The sequence below is a fragment of the Lemur catta genome, chromosome 6 (assembly GCF_020740605.2).
Source record: "Lemur catta isolate mLemCat1 chromosome 6, mLemCat1.pri, whole genome shotgun sequence".
NCBI lineage: Eukaryota > Metazoa > Chordata > Mammalia > Primates > Lemuridae > Lemur > Lemur catta.
The window spans coordinates 65345459-65364257 of NC_059133.1; the positions used below are offsets into that span (position 1 = coordinate 65345459).

General features: G+C 41.0%; 1 protein-coding gene across 1 annotated transcript in view; it reads right to left on the reverse strand.

Moving 5' to 3' along the window:
- Positions 1-18799, reverse strand: part of MUC19 (mucin 19, oligomeric) — a 146959-nt gene that overhangs the window by 40937 nt on the left and 87223 nt on the right. Inside the window, 20 exon segments of the mRNA XM_045555171.1 lie at positions 743-796; positions 1280-1330; positions 2185-2280; positions 2372-2425; positions 3413-3466; positions 3586-3639; positions 4330-4383; positions 5251-5304; positions 5701-5754; positions 7157-7210; positions 8137-8190; positions 8623-8676; positions 8942-8986; positions 9087-9119; positions 14026-14079; positions 14189-14254; positions 16497-16904; positions 17715-17840; positions 17961-18530; positions 18681-18740. Of these exon segments, the coding sequence (XP_045411127.1) occupies positions 743-796; positions 1280-1330; positions 2185-2280; positions 2372-2425; positions 3413-3466; positions 3586-3639; positions 4330-4383; positions 5251-5304; positions 5701-5754; positions 7157-7210; positions 8137-8190; positions 8623-8676; positions 8942-8986; positions 9087-9119; positions 14026-14079; positions 14189-14254; positions 16497-16904; positions 17715-17840; positions 17961-18530; positions 18681-18740 (2049 nt within the window).

The window sequence follows — 18799 nt, forward strand, 5'->3', positions numbered from 1 at the left end:
CAAATTGATGCTGACACCAAGTGAAACCATGGTGGTAGTTACTGAAGTAAATAGAGTGACACTCTACATAAGAACATCGCTGTCACTCATCTTGGACTTTGAAGCATTTCCTCTGTGCTTAACATTCTTCTGTCAATGAAAAGAACAAAGTTTTCTGCCTGGTGAAATTTGTATTTGTGGGAGAGGGAACACAAAATAAATAAGAACTAGCATAAATATGTTAGATAGTTAAGAGGTGATAGAACTTTGGAGAATCATGTTGAGCAGAGCTGAGAGAATCGGGGATTCTTGGGAGGTTGCTGCAGGGTTGTGAGCCTCACACGGGTGTCCAGAGAACTGACACTGTCACACAGGACGTGAAGAAATGTGTGATGTCGACAACCAGGTCTGAAATTCTTTAGCATAATGACCCAGGTTGGGCAGGCACACATGTCTTTCTAGAATGGGACTAAATCTTTCCTTAGCCCTAATTTTCATTTATTTGTTTATTACAGCTTTAAAAAACAAACAAACAAACAGAAAACTGAGAAAGGAAGAGAATCCCAGAGCCTCAAGCTGACAAAGCTCACCTCCTGGAGCTCTTGATCCAGTGGTCCTGCCCCCTCCTGTGGAACTTGTGGCCTCTGAGAGAAAAGAAAGCCAGGATTAGTCTGGAATGTGGGGAAGTACAAGGTTATGTTAATCTTAGGGATCTGTCACCTGAGGAGCCTTTTGTGACATTCCCTGTGTGCTTTGAACTTACCTGTGTTGTCATTCTCAGGCTCCAGAGTCTTTCCAGAGACTGGTCCAGAGGTAGCTATTGAGAAAGGGAGGGTAGTCATGGGTCAACACATGGTCATCATGAAGTGGGAAAAGGGTAACAAGAAAATAAATGAAAAAAATGTCTATTCATTCTTATTTCAGTAAACTGGGCTTTTAATCCCAAAGGTATTCTGTATACCCCTCCCATAATATCCCTCCAACAGTAAAAATATCAAAGGTATATTTTTACTTCTTAGGCCTCTGTTTTTCTGGAGTTCAGGAAAAGAGACGCAGGAGCTACCTGTCTAGACCATCTATGTAACTGCCAAACAGCTATGCGATTGCTTTGCAGGGTGGGAGGGTTGTCTGCTCAAAGTACAGAAGGAAAAAAATGAAATTTGCGTTTCTGAATGTTCGTCAATGAACAATAGTACAATTTTCCTGTAATATGGGAGAAAACAGTGGCATGCATGCATTTCAAGGCACCACCTTTACTGAGTATTATTAGAAAGTGAATTTGATGACCAGCATCACTCACCTGAGGCTATTCCACCTCTTGTTCCCCTTCCTCCTAGGGAAGTTGTAGCCTCTGGGAGAGAAAATTAGGAAAGACATGTTTGGAAGATACTCAAGGGCTATGAACAAAATCTGATAGTAGTCATGTATAGAGGACCACAGGAGACATCTAATTATCACAGGTCCCCTGAAGTCTTCCCAAGCCACCTGCGGACTCACCTGTTTTGGAACTGCCAGGGGCAACACTTGTGCCAGGAGCCTCCCCAGTGGTGGCTGAAACACAAGGAGGACTGAGACCACCAGGGTGTTCCATTTTTCCCTTTCCTAAAGACCTGTCTCTGGAAAGAATCTGAGCCTATTCTCACTATATTTAAATAGCTTTCTCTGGCTATTTCCTAATGATGGGACCTGTATTTATTCTTATTAACCATTTTGTTTTCAGAGCAAAGAGAGAAACATTAGTCCATCCAGGCAATATTCCTTGTTTTCCCTGAGAGGGAGACAGGCCTGTTTTTCCTGCCAGAGACAAAGGACAAAAAATTAAGCTTACTGGCATTTTTAGACATCAAGAAAATACTAAACATTTATATTGCTTTGGGGACATGAAACCTTTATGAAGGCATGTTTCCAAGGTCATATAGATTGTCTATACTTCCCTGGTTCAAAACTGTTTTTAGCTCCTAATAGTACCCTGGACAAGTTTGTATGTAACCTTCCAGGAGACATTTCTCAGACAAACACAAAAGACATCCCATTTCACAAGAGGCTACTGATAAGATTTTAAAAAGAAAGGAAAACATATGCCTTAGATGCACTGTCCCTAAATAAATGCACATTATTCTCGAGGGCAACTCACTCACAAACAAGGCCTGGTAATGAGAGTCATTATTCACAGCAACAACCAAATCATGGGCTGCTCATCCTCACCTGTTCGGGATTCACTCCTGGTACCGGCCCTGCCTTCTGTGGAACCTGTGGCCTCTGAGGAAGAGAGGAATCGTGAGGTCTGGGGATGCCGAAATGCTAGTAATAAATACTGAGGTGCTATTTTATCACAGACACTCCATAAAATTATCATACATCCAAGATAAGGAGTTCCTTCTTATTCAAATACCTGCTTTAGAAACTCCAGATATAGTGGTTGTCCCAGAGAATGTACCAGAAGTACCTAAATAAGAAAAGTAAAGGAGTTAATAGAGCAAACAATACTGAAAACAGTGATGTGGTCCTGAACCACTGGAGACCACTGTTGAGAACTTAGTTTCAGAAGAAAATCAACCATGAACCATTTTTTTTCCAACTTCTTGACAAAGGTTATGCTACTGACTAGTCCTTCTACTGCAGCCAATTAAAAAAGGAAGGAAGCTTAATTTCACTTTATCTATTTCATATCCAGGAAGTTCACTCCCTAGTATTCCAGGATAGGAGAACAAGTCTTGATCATTTTAAATGTTCCCATTTGTGTAAATGGTAATATTATCAACAGCTGTTTACAATGTACACATGTCACATCTATAAGCCGCCTCTGCTGATTTTACGTAGCCCATCTTACCTGGCTTCAGACTCTTGAACTACTACTGAAACCAGGTAAAAACTTGGTGATAACTGTTGAAATAAACAGAGTGACACTCTACATAAGAATATACCTGTCACTCATCTTATGATTTGTAAGCACCCCCTCTGTGCCTGACATTCTTCTGTCATTAAGATAATGGACAAATAGCCTTCTTTCAGCACATGGAAAAAAAAAAGAGATAGTGGACAAAGTTCTCTACCTCACGCATTTGTGGGAGAGGGAACACAGAAAATAAAAAAAATGTTATAAATATTTTAGATAGTTGTTGGGAGATTATGGTACTTTGGAGAATCTGTTGGGAGCATCAGGGGTCCTGGGTGGATGCTGTGGGGCTTGGGCCTAAGAGAGGTGTCTAGAGACCTGACATTGTCACGCAGGATGTGGACAAAAGCCTCACGTAGATAAACAGTGTCTGAAATTTTTGGGCAGAGCTATGCAAGTTGGGCAGACATACACGTTGTCCTTCCAGACTAGAAGTAATCCCCTTTTCTTGTCCTTCATACTCATTTATTTGTTCACTTCAGCACAGCAAAACTGGGAAGGGATGAGAACTCTGAAGCCTCAGCTGGCAAAACTCACCTCCTGGGGCTTCTGATAGAGTGGTCCCGTCGCCTCCTGTGGAACTTGTGGCCTCTGAGAGAAAAAAGAGCAAGGATGAGTCTGGGATGTGAGGAAATACGGGGTCATGTTACCTAAGGAACCTATCACCTGAGGAGTGGTTGTGTGGAATTCCCAGCATGCTTTGGTCTTACCTGTGCTGTACGTCCCAGGTTCCTGAGTCTTTCCAGAACCTGCCCCAGAGGTAGCTAGCATGAAAGTGAGGGGTAGCCATGGTTAATACATATCTCATCATCATGACATGGGCAAAGGGTAATAAGCAAATAAATGGACAAAATCTATATATTTATTCAAGGTCAAATAAACTAGGGTTTTAATCCCAAAAGGTAATCTGTATACTCCTCACATAGAATCTCTCCAATGGTCTATTCCGAAAATTATTTTTACTTATTGGGGCTCCTTTTCTCTAGAGTTCAAGAACAGGAAGACAGGAGCTCTCTCTATAGATCATCTATATAAGTGTCAGACAAATGGTGTGTGATTGCCTTGTGGGGTGGGAGGAGAGTCTGCTCGAAGCACAGAGAATAAGAATGAAATTGAGTTACCCAACTTTAGTCAATGAATGATACTGCTTTGCCTAACAATGTTTAAAACAGGAGACAAGAATGACATGAATACATACCAAGCCACCACCTTTATCGGGTATTATTAGAAAGTGAATATGATGACCCAGCAGTGCTCACCTGAGGCTATTCCTCCTCTTGTTGTTCCCCTTCCTCCCAGGGAAGTTGTGGCCTCTGAGAAAAACAGGGAAGACAGTTTTGGAAAATATTCAAGGGCCATGAGAAGAATATGATATTACTCATAGAATAAAACCAGAAAAGACATCTAATTATTGAAACAGCCCTGAAGTCTTCCCAGCCAACCTGTGGACTCACCTGTTTTGGAACTGCCGAGGGCAACACTTGTGCCAGAAGCTGCCCCAGTGGTGACTGAAACACAAAGAGGACTTAGCTCACCATGGTGTCTCATTTTTCCCTTTCCTGAAGACCTGCCTCTAGAAAGGATGTAAGCCTATTTTCACCGTATCTAAATAGCTTTTCCCTTGCCCTTCCCTAATAATGGGATCTGCTTGTTTTCTTATTAACCATTTTGTGAACAAAGCAAAGAGTATGATCAATTCCTCCACATAGGCAATCTTCCTGGCTTTCCCTCAGAGGGAGACAGGTGGTTTTCACCCCTACTCACCTGTTTTTTTCCTGCCAGAGATACAAGATGAAAAATTAAGCTTGCTGCTATATGTAGCCATCAAAGAAATACTAAGTATTTGTATTGTTTTGGGACATGAAAACTTCTATGTGGGTATGTGTCTCAGGCTCATTTGCATTATCTCTACTTCTCAGGTTCAAAGCTGTCTTTAATTCCTACTTATATTCTGGATATGTTTGTATATAACCTTACAGGAGAAATTCCTCAGGATACAAGAGACATCCCATTTCACAAGAGGCTAATGGTAAATTTGTAGTATTAGATCTAAAGGAAAATACATTTGGCCTTAGATGCACCGTCCCTATGAAAAATATTCTGCAGGGAAACCCACTTACAAACAAGGCCTCACAATGAGAATCATTATTTGTGGCAACAACCAAGTCATTGGCTGCTCATCCTCACCTGTTCTGGACTCACTTCCAGTACTGCCCCTGCCTTCTGTGGAATCTGTGGCCTCTGAGGGGAGAGAGGAATCATGAGGTCTGGGGATGTTGAGAGACCAGCACACAATACTGAGGTGCTATTTTATTATTGCAGCTCTGTGACATTATCATGCATTCAAGATAAGGAGTCTCTTCTTGCTCAACTACCTGTATTGGAAACTCCAGATGTAGTGGTTGTCCCAGAGAATGTTCCAGAAGTACCTAAATGAGAAAAGTAAAGGAGCTAATAGAGCAAACAATACTGGAAGCAGCGATAGGGTCCTGAACCACTGGAGATCACTGCTGAGAACTTAGGTTTCAGAAGAAAATGAACCATGATTTTTTTTTTTTTTTTTTTTGCCAACTTATTGACTAAGGTTTTGCTACTTTATACTCCTTCCACTGTAGTCTTTTTAAAAAGGGAAGGAGTTTAATTTCACTTTACCTATTTCATGTCTAGTGACTTGGCTCCCTGGTGTCCCAGGACAATAAAAACCATCTTGATCTTTTTAAATATTCTCACTTTTGTAACGGTGACAGTGTCATAATCAAGTATTTATGATACACACATGTCGAATATTTATTGCTCCCCTGGTGATTTTAAGTTGCCCATCCCACCTGCCTTGGGACCCCGTAAACTTTTGCTGAGTCCAGGTGAAACCGTGGTGGTCGCTGTTGAAGTAAACAGAGTGGAAGTCTACATAAGAACACTGCTGTCACTCATTTTGCATTTTATAAGCATTTCCTCTGTGCCTGACAGTCTTCTGTGAGTCAGAAGACACTCACTATGCCTTCTCAGCAAATTTCTAAACACGTTAGGTGGTTGTTAAGAGGGCAGTACTTTGGAGAGTCGTGATGAGCAGAGCTGAGTGAACTGGGTGTCCTGGGAAGGATACTGCAGGGCTGTGGTCCTCAGACAGGTGTTGAGAGAGCTGACACAGGACATAGAGAAAGCCTCACATAGATAACCAGTGTCTGAAATTTTTAGGCAGAACTACCCAAGTTGGGCAGACACACATGTTGTCCTTCCAGACTGGAAGTGACCCTGTTTCCTTGGCCCTCATTCTCATTTATTTGTTCACTACAGCACAAGACAAACAAACAAAAAGAAAAAAACAGGGAAAGGATTAGAATCCCAAAGCCTCAAGCTGGCAAAGCTCAGCTCCTGGTGCTTCTGATGGGGTGGTCCCACCGACTCTTGTGGAACTGGTGGCTTCTGAGAAAAAAGAAAGCAAGGACGAGTCTGGAATGTGGGGAGTACAGGGTTATGTTAGCTTAGGGACTTATCTCCTATGCAGCCACTGTGCAGCGTTCCCTGTGTGCTTTTGGACTTACCCGTCCTGTCATTCCCAAGTCCCAGAGTCTTTCCAGAGAATGCCCCAGTGGTGTCTATTAAAAAGGGGATGGGTAGTCCTGGGTCAATGCCTCATCATCATGAAGTGGGTAAAGGATAAAAAGCAAACAAATGGACAAAATCTATCTACTTCATTTTTTAGTAAACTGGGCTTTTAATCCCAAAAGGTGATCTGTATACTCCTGCTATAATATCCTTCCAACAGTACATTTACCAAAGGTATTTTTACTTATTGGGCCTTACTTTCTCTAGAGTTTAGGAACAGGGAGACAGGAGCTTTCTCTCTAGATGTCTATTTAACCATCAGTCTAATGTCTGCAAGATTGCCTTGCCGGGTGGGAGGACAGTCTGTTCAAAGCGCAGGAAATAAGAATAAAATTTGAGTTTCTGAACTTTCGTCAATGAACAATGGTAAAATTTTCTCTAATATGGGAGACAAGAGTGTCATGGATACATTTCAAGGCACAATCTTTACTGGGTATTAGTAGCGGGTGAATGCACTCATCCAGCAATGCTCACCTGTGGCTATTCCACTTCTTGTTTCACTTCCTGCAATGGAAGTTGTAGCCTCTGAGAGAGAGAAAATGGGGAGAGAGATATTTGGAAAATATTTAAGAGCTATGAAAAAATGGGATATTATTCTTGTAAAGAATAACACCAGAGGAGATATCTAATTGTGGGAGGACCCTTGAAGTCTTCCCAGCCAACCTGAGGACTCACCTGTACTGGACCTGCCAGCAGCAACAGTTGTGCCAGGAGCTGCCCCCGTGGTGCCTGAAACACAAATAGGACTGGGATCATGGTGATGTTCAACCTTTCTTCCCCCAAAACCTATCTCTAGATAGACTCTAAGCCCATCTTATACCTCACTGGTTCTTCCCTGGTTCCTCGCTGGTAACAAGCCCTCTGTAGTTTCTCATTAACCATTTTATTGCCAAGGCAATTAGAGTGACAATGTTCTCAACCTGAGATAATCTTCCCGGCTATCTCTGCCAGGGAGATGGGGTGGGTTTCTACCATGCCCACCTGTTTTCCTCTCTGTGACTTGGTTCTCTGATGCCAGAGTGGTACCTGCTGTGGATTGGTCACAGAGAAACATATGAATGTGCTGAGAATTCTAGACAATGTGAAAACATTTAGCTCTTCATTTGTAATAAGAAAACATTTATGTAGGGCAGGTATGTTTCCTGGGTTCTCACGGCTTCTTTCTATTTCTCAGGAAGTTTTATCACCCCTCTCCTTTCAAAAGCTTGTGATGTTTGTAATTTCACAGCAGAAATTACTTGAAACAATTACTATAAGTTTTGTATCTTCAGTGGTTATAGGTATGATTCTGCACTCAGTAATTAGCAGCTTTTCAGGAAAAATTTCTAAACTGAAAAATAATTAGTTGACCAAAAATGCATTATTAGTAAATACAAAATACTCTCCAGAAACTTCCTCTCTATACCCTCTTCTGTGAGAACCATAATTAGTGATAACAACATAGACGTGAGTTGCTGGTTCTCACCTAGTCTAAATCCAACTCCAGTGGTGCCAACACCTTCTGTGGGAGTTGTGGCCTCTGGGGGAAGAGACAATCAACCTTAAGTTCTGGACTGTTGGGACACTGGGAAGGGGTATTTTGTGTTATTTTATCAGAACGCCCCTACAAAAAAAATTATCATTTCCTCTTAGAGACAGTTTCCTTTCAATTCTACCTGTGTAGGAAATTTCTGTTTGAATGGATGTCTCAGAGCCTACTCCAGTGATACCTAAAACAAGAAGAAGTAAACTTGGTAATGTCTCAATTCTTCATGGAAGCTGGTAGTGAATGGCCTTACACCAATGTACGACCTTTCCTGAGGACTTAATGTTCCAAATGATAAATCATGAGCGTCCTCTCACATCATCTCCTTGGCCCATTTATTCATGGGTGCCTTGTAAATGAACACCTAACATTGCAGAGGGATAGGGGCTCATTTCATGCCTGTTTCACTTCTTGTTATATGTCTCCCTGGTGTGCCAGGAATGACTACAGAGGGAGGAAAATGGAAGATAAAGTTCTTTCTAAATATCCCTGGGATATTTTTGTGGGTTTTCTTTAAATGAAATCCTTAAAGCATACATGTTCACATAAACACAACATGCGCAAAACACTCATATGGAAGTAAGAGCCAGCTTACATTTTATTTATGTCATATTACCTGTGTTGGTCACTCCTGAACTGCTGCTGACTTCAGGAGAGATAATGGTGGTGCCTGTGAAAAGAAATTTTTTAAACTTCAAAGCAGTGACACTCTCATCCCTGTCTTCAGAGAACTATCTCTGGGAGCCAGGACTCAGGAACACTTGGCTGAGGGGCCCGAATACAGATAATTCCAGGGGGATTAATGATTTGGCTTGGCCTTGTGTGTTGTGTCCCCAGAGGAAATGTTTCCTCACCCTTCATATTCTTCTGTTCTTTGCTGTAATCCCAAATAATGAACCAAAGGAACCCAAAGTCTCGGGATGAACAACACTCACCTCCTGACAGTCCTGCTCTGCTAGTCCCTGTAGCAGTTGTGGCCTCTGAGAGGGAAAAGAATGAAAGCAGTGAAGTAAGAACATGCTGGAGCTATGGATTACCTACGAGGCCCCCTTTAGGATTTCCTGGTGTGCAGCAACTTACCTGTGATTTTGCCTGAGCCACCACCAGAAGCTCCTGAAATAAGAAAGAAGGGGTGGTCAACATGCCATGACTTGGGACTTGCCTATTAAAAACTCTGTATCTCTTAGCTCACCAAGAGGGAGCTTCCTAATGTCAAGAATTAATCTGCATGTTTCCTATGTAGCATCTCTTTCCCATAGCAAATTTCCTGACAAAATTCTAGACCCTTTAGTATCTTTCTTTGAGGTTCAATGCCAAGAAACTTACGTATCTTACTGGGCAGTGACTTGACTCCCTGGAGCACTGAATGGAGGCAGAAGTAAGTCTCAGGCTACTAAATCTTGTCATTTGTTATCTATAGAATAGTAGCTGGTTTTCATTTTAAAAAATGTTTAACATGGGGGACTAAAACAGTGGGGCTGCATTTCAGGGAACACTGTCTATTGGGAGATGATCAAAAAGTGCTATGGCTTTGCAGGTTCAGCTGGGGCCGTCCCAGCTGCAGTGACTTCACTTCCTCCGAGGGAAGCTGAGACAGAGGAAAAGAAGAAAGGCATGACTGGAAAAACATCAAGAATCATGGATTATTATAGTGATAATCTTGCCTAGAAACAAAACCTGAGGAAATATCTCCTTAAAAGAAGTCCCCATGGGAAAATTCCACTTGTCTTGTTACAAGACAAGTGTTGGAACTTGTAGGGGTAGGAGTTGTGCTAGTGGCAGCCCCAGTGGTATCTGAAACACAGAGAGGCCAGGTCACCACGGTGACTCATTCTGAATGGAAAGACCTGCATCTAGATCCCATATGGTTGTTCCTTGGCTATAACAAGTAGCCTTTTCTGGGACCTGGCAGATCCATAACTCTGTGAGTTTCTCCCCTTGGATTAATCCATTCTCAAAGCAAAGAGTGGCAATGTTCTCCAACTGAGACATCCAGTCCTGTCATTCCCTAAGATGAAAGGTAATTTTCTCTCATATTTACCCAGTTTACTCGCATTGTGCCTTAGCTCTCTGGGACAAAAGATGGTTTACACATGCTGAGTACCTGGGACAGTGGGACACTATTGGGCATTACTTCTGGTTAGTGGGATCAAGAAAGCCTTCCTGGAAGAGACAGATCTGGGTCTTTATCATTGGTAGGACTTGTCTGTTTGAAATCCAGGAAGGGGCACGGCAGGCAGAAGACACAGGGAGAGCCAAGGTTTAGAGAAACACAGCAACATATGTTGCATAAACATAGATTGGGTGAAAAAATAATTTAGTTTGAATTAAGTGAGAAAATAACTTCCTAGTGACTAGTTTGTAAGACTTTGGAAAGGAACTTTGTAACAGTGCTGACAGGTAATTTGGTGAGGCTAAACTGGTATGTGAGGAGGGGTGCTGAGAAGTAAGTTTGGAAAGTAGATTGGAATGCCAAAGGACTCAAATATTAGACGAAAGAATTTAGAAATTATTTGAATGGCAGGCAATGGCTGCTAAAGTGTACTGAAGACAGAAATAACATGAACAGAGATAAGTCTACAGAGGACCACTGACCACTACTTTGTATAGAATGCATCTGAGAATAGAGAAAACAGGAAGGGAGGACACTTGCCTACAATAGTTCAGACTAAAGGTTAGTGTGGGTATGAATGTGTTAACTCATTCAGCCTAGGAAATGTAACACAGTCTGGAATTAAACAGATTTGTCTGTTTTAAACAGGTTAACATTTCTGAACCTTGGATTCCTCATCTGCAAGTTGGGGGAAAATAATGCCTACATTATTCAAATGAGATATTGGATGAAACCCAAACATGATTCAGATGTATTGTTTGTCATATGCAAAGCTCCCTGAATGGTACATTAATGCTGCATAAAGCATGGTCCCCTTGCAACAAAGGCAGAATCTAGGGGGTCAGGGGATTAGTAATGCAATCAAACAGCTCATCAGATAAGGGCCATAAAGAGGTTTTATATCAGTGAAAAATAAGACAAAAATGCCTGTTTTCAGGGAGCTTATATGCTAATGTAAATGCTAAAAGAATCAGAAGGGGAAATAAGAAAAAGTGAGATGTTCTAAAGAATTACCTTCTTTTGCTTATCTTTAAAAACTGTTCTTAAGTTTAAAAAGAGACACCAAGATGCAATAAAAGCTAAATGACTTTCATAGAAATAGTGAGTAACAAGTAAGACCAATATGCTAAGAAATATGGTACTATTTCTTTTTTAAGAAGGGGGATATTTGGGGAGTTATTTTTTTTATTTCAGCTTATTATGGGGATACAAAAGTTCAGGTTATATATATTGCTCATGTCACGCCCAAACCCCCGAGTCAAAACTTCAAGCATGTCCATTCCCTGGACCATGCGCATTGCACTCATCATGTAGTTATACCCCCATTCCCTCCCCCCACCCCCCACCTCAGTCCGATACCCAACTGGTGTTACTCCCAAATGTGTACTTAGGTGATGATCAGGGAAACCAATTTGTTGGTGAGTACATGTGGTGCTTGTTTTTCCATTCTTGGGATACTTCACTTAATAGAATGGGTTCCAACTCTCTCCAGAAGAACAAAAGGGATTCTATATCACCGTTATTTCTTATAGCTGAGTAATACTCCATGGTATACATATACCACAATTTACTAATCCATTCATGAATTGATGGGCATTTGGGTCATTTCCCATCTTTGCAATTGTGAATTGTGCTGCTATAAACATTCGGGTGCAGGTGTCTTTGTCATAGAATGACTTTTGTTGGTTTAGGTAGATGCCCAATAATGGGATTGCTGGATCGAATGGTAGGTCTACTTGGATCTGTATAAGGTATCTCCATAATGCTTTCCACAGGGGTTGCACTAGTTTGCAGTCCCACCAGCAGTGTTTGTTTGAGTTTGTACACTTGTATACAACCAGTGTAGAATTTAACTATTACATAAAGGATTCAATACACATTTATTACAATTTAAGAAGGCATAAGAATAGAGAAAGCAAAATCCCTATGCTATCAAAATCTAATCTGAAGTTCATGTTTTATTAATCTGATAAATTAAGACCTCTGCTGCCATGTTTTCTATTCCAGTTAATGTAATATCTTTTTTTTCTTTTTGGGGGGGCTGTGCTTTCTCTTGACTTTTTATATTTTTTCTTTTTTAAAATTTTTTTTTACTTTTTTTTCAAATGCACATTTATAATCACATTTTCTCACCTGCTGCTTTAGTCTGTTTCTGTGACACTAAAATTTAAAAACACAATGTATATAACCTGAGCTTTTGTACCCCCATGAAGAGCTGAAATAAAAAAAATAAAAAATAAAAAAATAAAAAAAAAATAAAAACACAAATGTTTATAAATATAAATTTCTTATTTATTTCCAATTATAATGATTATTTTATATATCAGATTATAATTTGAGCAGAATGGCATAGTCCCTTAATATTTTTCAGTGTACAAATGGAAAAGACAAATTCTATTTCAAACCACATTGTGCAGAAACATATTTTCATGTCATTTTAATTTCAGTTTACCTTCAAAGAGTTGTGATGGAATTCTCTTAACTGGATGTAATAAATAAAATAGTAAGTGCTTTGATTAAATAGTATACTTGAATTTTATTTTTAAAATTTGCTTCAGTGTTTCAAATGCATGATATATAAGATTTTTGTTAAAGAATAGCAGTATATTACTCCCACAGAAGCTTTTCTTAGAAATTCAAATCAAAATGAGAGAACTCTTAGGAGAAATATTGTAAAGTGCTCTGCTAAGTAATCATCTATGAGTTACAAATTCTCAAACTGAAAACAAATCATTGCCTTTTTTCCAAGTAAAATATTTATACACATGTATTTCTTGTTTGGTTCCATTTAATTAAAGATTAAGTCTTGAACTTAGAGAATGCCAAAAATCATAAAATACATACTATGCCCCAATAGTCACTTTGTGTAGCCCTGTTGTTAATTTATAATATAATTATGGTTTTCAATATATACGATGAATCATGCCAATTCATTTACTTTATATAATATTAATATAGTGAATAAAGAATAATTAATTTAGCTTGAATTAAATTATTGAATTAATTATTTTCTAGTGACCAGTTTGTAAAATAAATTTACATAAGGAGACTTTATAACAGTAGTTAGAATAAATGTAGCATGAATATTTACCAGAAAAATAAGAGTGTAAGCAATCAATTCCTTAAACTAATAGTGAACAATTTAGTCACTAAAGCCTAGGTTCTGTTAGATACCTGAAGATTGAGAAATGATGTCTTTCTCAAGTACTATGATACCAAGTATATTACTAGTCCAGAAGCTTAAATAATAATGCACTGCAGCCTTAAACATAATTTAGTCCATTTATTTAGTGTTAGGAAAAAGAAATTGCCCTATAAATATCTGTGAATTTTGTCAGTCAGGAATAACCATAAAAAGAAGAATAGTTATATAATTTTGACTTATAAAACAATGGTATTATAGTCTTATCAAATAAAATGCTCCAAATCTTATTGTTTCAGAATAATGTATGCCACAGTTTGTCATTATATAAAAATTTAAACTTCTTATTACCTGCTGCTGTAGTTTTTGTAATTAGAAACAGAGAATATTTAACCTTTGTTATTGTAAAAACAAGCTTTCTAGATGAGTCATCAAAGATCATCACATATCTTGCTTTAGAGGAAGAAGACATCACACTGAAAAGCACAGTCTTTGGAGTCAGTAAACAATGGATGAAAGTATTGTTTCCACTATTTGATTTGCTATAGGACCTAGACCAGTTAGGTAATGTGTTTGCCTAAGTTACTCATGAGCAAAATGAGATAACAATACTTATTAATACTTATTTAAATAATTAAGTGAGATAATGTATTTAAGCACATTGCAATTATTTAACTGGCATTATTATTATTTTCCTATTTTTATTTAGCCAATGAGCATGAAAAAAAGTCAAAAATACATCTGGCATCCCCCTGCTTACTTACCTGTAGTGGTACTTCCTGGTGCAATTGTTGAGCCAGGTATGGCTCCCGTGGAACCTAAAATTAAAAAGTGGAAAGTCAGGAGCAGTGTTCTTATTTTACTGGATCACTATCCAGATATTAATCAACATAACTGCTTTGAGTCCAGTTGCTATAGTCCCAGTACCCGATGTGAAAGCTGTGCTTTTACCTCTGGCTCTTGTGGAAATTGCAGAAGGTACTCTAGTTGTAGCTGAATTTAAAACAAATGAAAAAGAATCTTAATAACAGAATGAGTTATTTTCATTTGGACTTCTCCCTGACATCTCAAATTCAACGTATTCATGCCTGAACCTGTAATGTCCTACCACAAACTGCTGCTTTTAACATTCCCTATTTCACTAAGTGGTAGTACCACCATCCAAAAAACTGAACTTGTCAGCTTGAAAATGACCTGTCACCAAATCCTCATCCAAACTATTGCCAAATCCCGTTGATGGTTCCTCCCAAAATGTGTTTTGAATCTTTCCATTTCTTTCCATCTGCCACCATAGTTTATTCTAAACCACTGCCTCTTAACTTGACTCAGCAACAGCTTCCTAACAAATCTCTTTGCTTCTGATCTCACCTTATACAATCCTTCCAAACACTGAAGTCTTACTGGTCTCTTAAAAATGTGAAATGGATCATGTCACTCTTCTGTCTCACACCTTTTGGTAGCCTCACTTAGCTCTTAAAAACAAATCTAAAATCCTTCACTTGTGTTTCAAGGTTCTGGGTGATCAGGTACCTTCCTACTTCTCTAGGCTTGTTTTCTACCACTCTCCAGCCTCCCAGTTGGGCACTGGGCATCCTGGCCTCCTTCGACTTTAAACTCTCCAGATCCTGTCACTTCCCCCTAGAGCTCTCTCCCCATCTCCCTCCCTGCCTTACTCTCTCTCCAACTAGTGCCTCTCCATTCTTTGGGACACCAGGTGGAATGTCACTTTCCTGACACCCTCATCTTATTCTTAGCACTTAACATAACTGGAATTATATCACTGAGGCATTTTTTCTTTTGACCGGCTAAATCCCTCAACTAGACAGGATGTTCTGAGAGTGGGGACCTTGTCAGACTTGTTCACCTTTCAACCCACATACCTGTCACAGTACCTGGCACACAGATGGCAAATAAGAAAAATAATTAAATGACCTAAGTTTAATAAAATGATAAAGTTTGATTTAATTTAATAAAATTGGGACACTGCTGTTATTATAGAAAATTTCAAATTTCAAACTGTGTGCTACCACATAATTCTGGTATGGTAGGCTTTACATTCATCTGATTTTCTTTGAGTGGTTGAATTTGGTGTATCTGAGGCTTCGTTGGGATTTCCCTTCCAGGGAATATATTTACTTGCTGCCCTAGTTTCCAACCACTGCCAAAGGAGAAAAGACAATGTAGTGGGTAAGGAATAGGATCGGGGGGCAGATTTCCTAACTCCTCATGTGCACCTGCTAACTAAACTTCTCCCTGACTTCCTCATTTGAAAATGTGGGCAAAAGTAGTACTTATCTCACTGGTTGCTGTACAAATTAATTACATGTCACATAACGTAGAGCAGTGCCTGGCTACCCAATAAGTGCTCAATTTTTTTCCTATTTTGTTTTAAACTTCTTCATTTAAAATTTATCTCTTGATAGAATTAGCATTGGAAAGACAATTTGCTATTCTTCCATTCTAGTACCAAAACACAGAACAAAATATAAGGTCCTAAAAACTAGATAATGTGGATCTGATTCTCTGATTTTCTTACTTACAATACTCATTACTATTATTAGATTTATGACAAAACCTTAATTTGAGCTACAATCTGGGCCAAATACTTCCCTTCCCACGTACCTGATTTTCCAGGTGTGGTTAATCTGGTCGTGCTTTCACCTGCTCCAGTGGTGGTTCCATATGGTTCTTCAGTTGTGTGTGGTTAAAGAAATAATTGATCATTATCTTTACATGGTTCATTTTAATAAAAATAATGAACTCACTGCCATTTATGTGAATTTCAAATTTAGATGTTAATAAATCTAGATCCTCTCTTGATCATTTCTCCCAAAATGCATGTCCTTGGTTAAATTACTTACCCATATGTTCATAATTTGGGTCTCAGCCATGCTTACAGGCCACCAGCAGAGCACCCATGTGAGCCTTCCCTGCTTGCTTCACAGCAGTGATGGCCCAGAGCCAGGTGCTCCAGCTGTGTGACCTCTGCCTGCACCTATGGTAGTCCCCACTGACCCTCTGGTTGTATTAATTGATGAAAACATAAACTTCTCAAGAAATCTGAGGAATCCATTCCAAATAATAATGTTCTGGAAAGGTCCCATCATTATCCACAAATTTGAGTTCTTAATACCATACTTAATTGTGATAAATTTATACAGACTCCAGTCTGGGAGTCTGAACTAACATTAGATTGTCCACATTAAATGGTCTATCTTTAGGTAATTAGACTTGCCTTCATGTGTTGTAAATTCACTACCTGGTTCGTCGGTAGTTCTTCCTGCCACAGTGGTTGTGGCAGTTGACAGTCGAGTTGTCCCTAATTCCCCAGATGATGGCCCCGTTATCTCTGTCACTCCAGCTGATTGTCTCGTTGTCCCTATCACTCCAGATGAGAGTTCAGTTGTCCTTGTCACTCCAGCTGATGATTCAGTTGAACCTGTCACTCCAGCCAATGGTCCAATTGTCTCTGGTCTTCCCGAAAATGGCGCAGTTGTCTCTGTCACTCCAGCTGAGAGTCCAGTAGAACCTGTCACTCCAGCAGATGTTCCACTGGTCCCTGCCACTTTCAATGATTTTCCACTTGTCCCTGTCACTCCAGCTGAGAGCCCAGTTGTCCCTGTCACTCCAGTTGATGGTCCAACTGAATCTGTGACTCCAGGTGAGAGTCCAGTTGAACGTATCACTCCCGTGGATGGTCCAGTTGTCCCTGATTCTCCAGATGATGGTACAGTTATCTCTGTCACTCCAGCTGATTGTACAGTTGAACCTGTCACTCCAGCAGATGGTGTACTGCTCCCTGCAACTTTCACTGATTGTCTACTTGTTCCTGTTACTCCACCTGAGAGCCCAGTTGTCCCTGTCACTCCACCTGATGGTCCAACTGAACCTTTCACTCCAGCTGATGGTCTAACTGAACCTGTCACTCCAATGGGTGGTTGAGGTGTCCCTGATATTCCAGACGATGGTAGAGTTATCTCTGTCACTTCAACTGATTGTACAGTTGTACTTGTCACTCCAGATGACAGGCCAGCTATCCGTGTCACTCCAGCCGATGATTCAGTTGAACCTGCCACTCCACCAGATGGTCCTGCTGTCTCTGTTCCCCCAGATGATGGTCTGGTTATCCCTGTCACTCCAGCTGAGAGCCGAGGTGAACTTGTCAATCCAGCATATGGTCCAATTGTTCCTGATCCTCCAGAAGATGGCCCAGATATCCCTGTCAGTCCAGATGTAAGTATACTTCTTCCTGATACTTCCACAGATGGTCCTGTTGTCTCTGAGAATGCAGACGCGGGCTCAGTTATCTCTGTAAAAGGAAATGATGGTCCAGTTCTCCCTGTGACTCCAGCTCTGAATCCAGTTGAACCGGTCACTCGAGCAGATGGTCCACTGGTCCTGTCAACTTTAACTGACTGTCCAGCTATCCCTGTCACTCCAGGTGATAAAACACTTGTCTCTGTCACTCCAGCTGACTGTCCACTTGAAGCCGTCGCTCCAGCTGAGGGTCCACTTGAACCTGTCACTCCAGCTGACAGTCCACTTGAACCCGTAACTCCAGCAGATGGTCCACTGGTCCCTGCCACCTTAACTGATTGTCCAGCTGTCCCTGTTACTCCACTTGAGAGGACAGCTCTTCCTGTCACTCCATCTGATGGACCAGTTGCCTCTGTCACTCCAGCTGATTGTCCCCTTGAACCTGTCACTCCAGCGGACTGTCCACTGGAAGCTGTCACTCCAGCAGATTGTCCACCTGAACCTGTCACTCCCGCGGGGAGTCCAGTTGAACCTGTAACTCCAGCAGATGGTCCACTGGTCCCTGCCACCTTAACGGACCCACCAGCTGTCCCCGTTACTGCAGCCGAGCGTCCACTTTTCCCTGTCACTCCAGCTGATACAACACTTGTCTCTGTCACTCCAGCTGACTGTCCACTTGAAGCTGTCGCTCCAGCTGAGGGTCCACTTGAACCTGTCACTCCAGCTGACAGTCCACTTGAACCCGTAACTCCAGCAGATGGTCCACTGGTCCCTGCCACCTTAACTGATTGTCCAGCTGTCCCTGTTACTCCACTTGAGAGGACAGCTCTTCCTGTCACTCCATCTGATGGACCAGTTGCCTCTGTCACTCCAGCTGATTGTCCCCTTGAACCTGTCACTCCAGCGGACTGTCCACTGGAAGCTGTCACTCCAGCAGATTGTCCACCTGAACCTGTCACTCCCGCGGAGAGTCCAGTTGAACCTGTAACTCCAGCAGATGGTCCACTGGTCCCTGCCACCTTAACGGACCCACCAGCTGTCCCCGTTACTGCAGCCGAGCGTCCACTTTTCCCTGTCACTCCAGCTGATACAACACTTGTCTCTGTCACTCCAGCTGACTGTCCACTTGAAGCTGTCGCTCCAGCTGAGGGTCCACTTGAACCTGTCACTCCAGCTGACAGTCCACTTGAACCCGTAACTCCAGCAGATGGTCCACTGGTCCCTGCCACCTGAACTGATTGTCCAGCTGTCCCTGTTACTCCACTTGAGAGGACAGCTCTT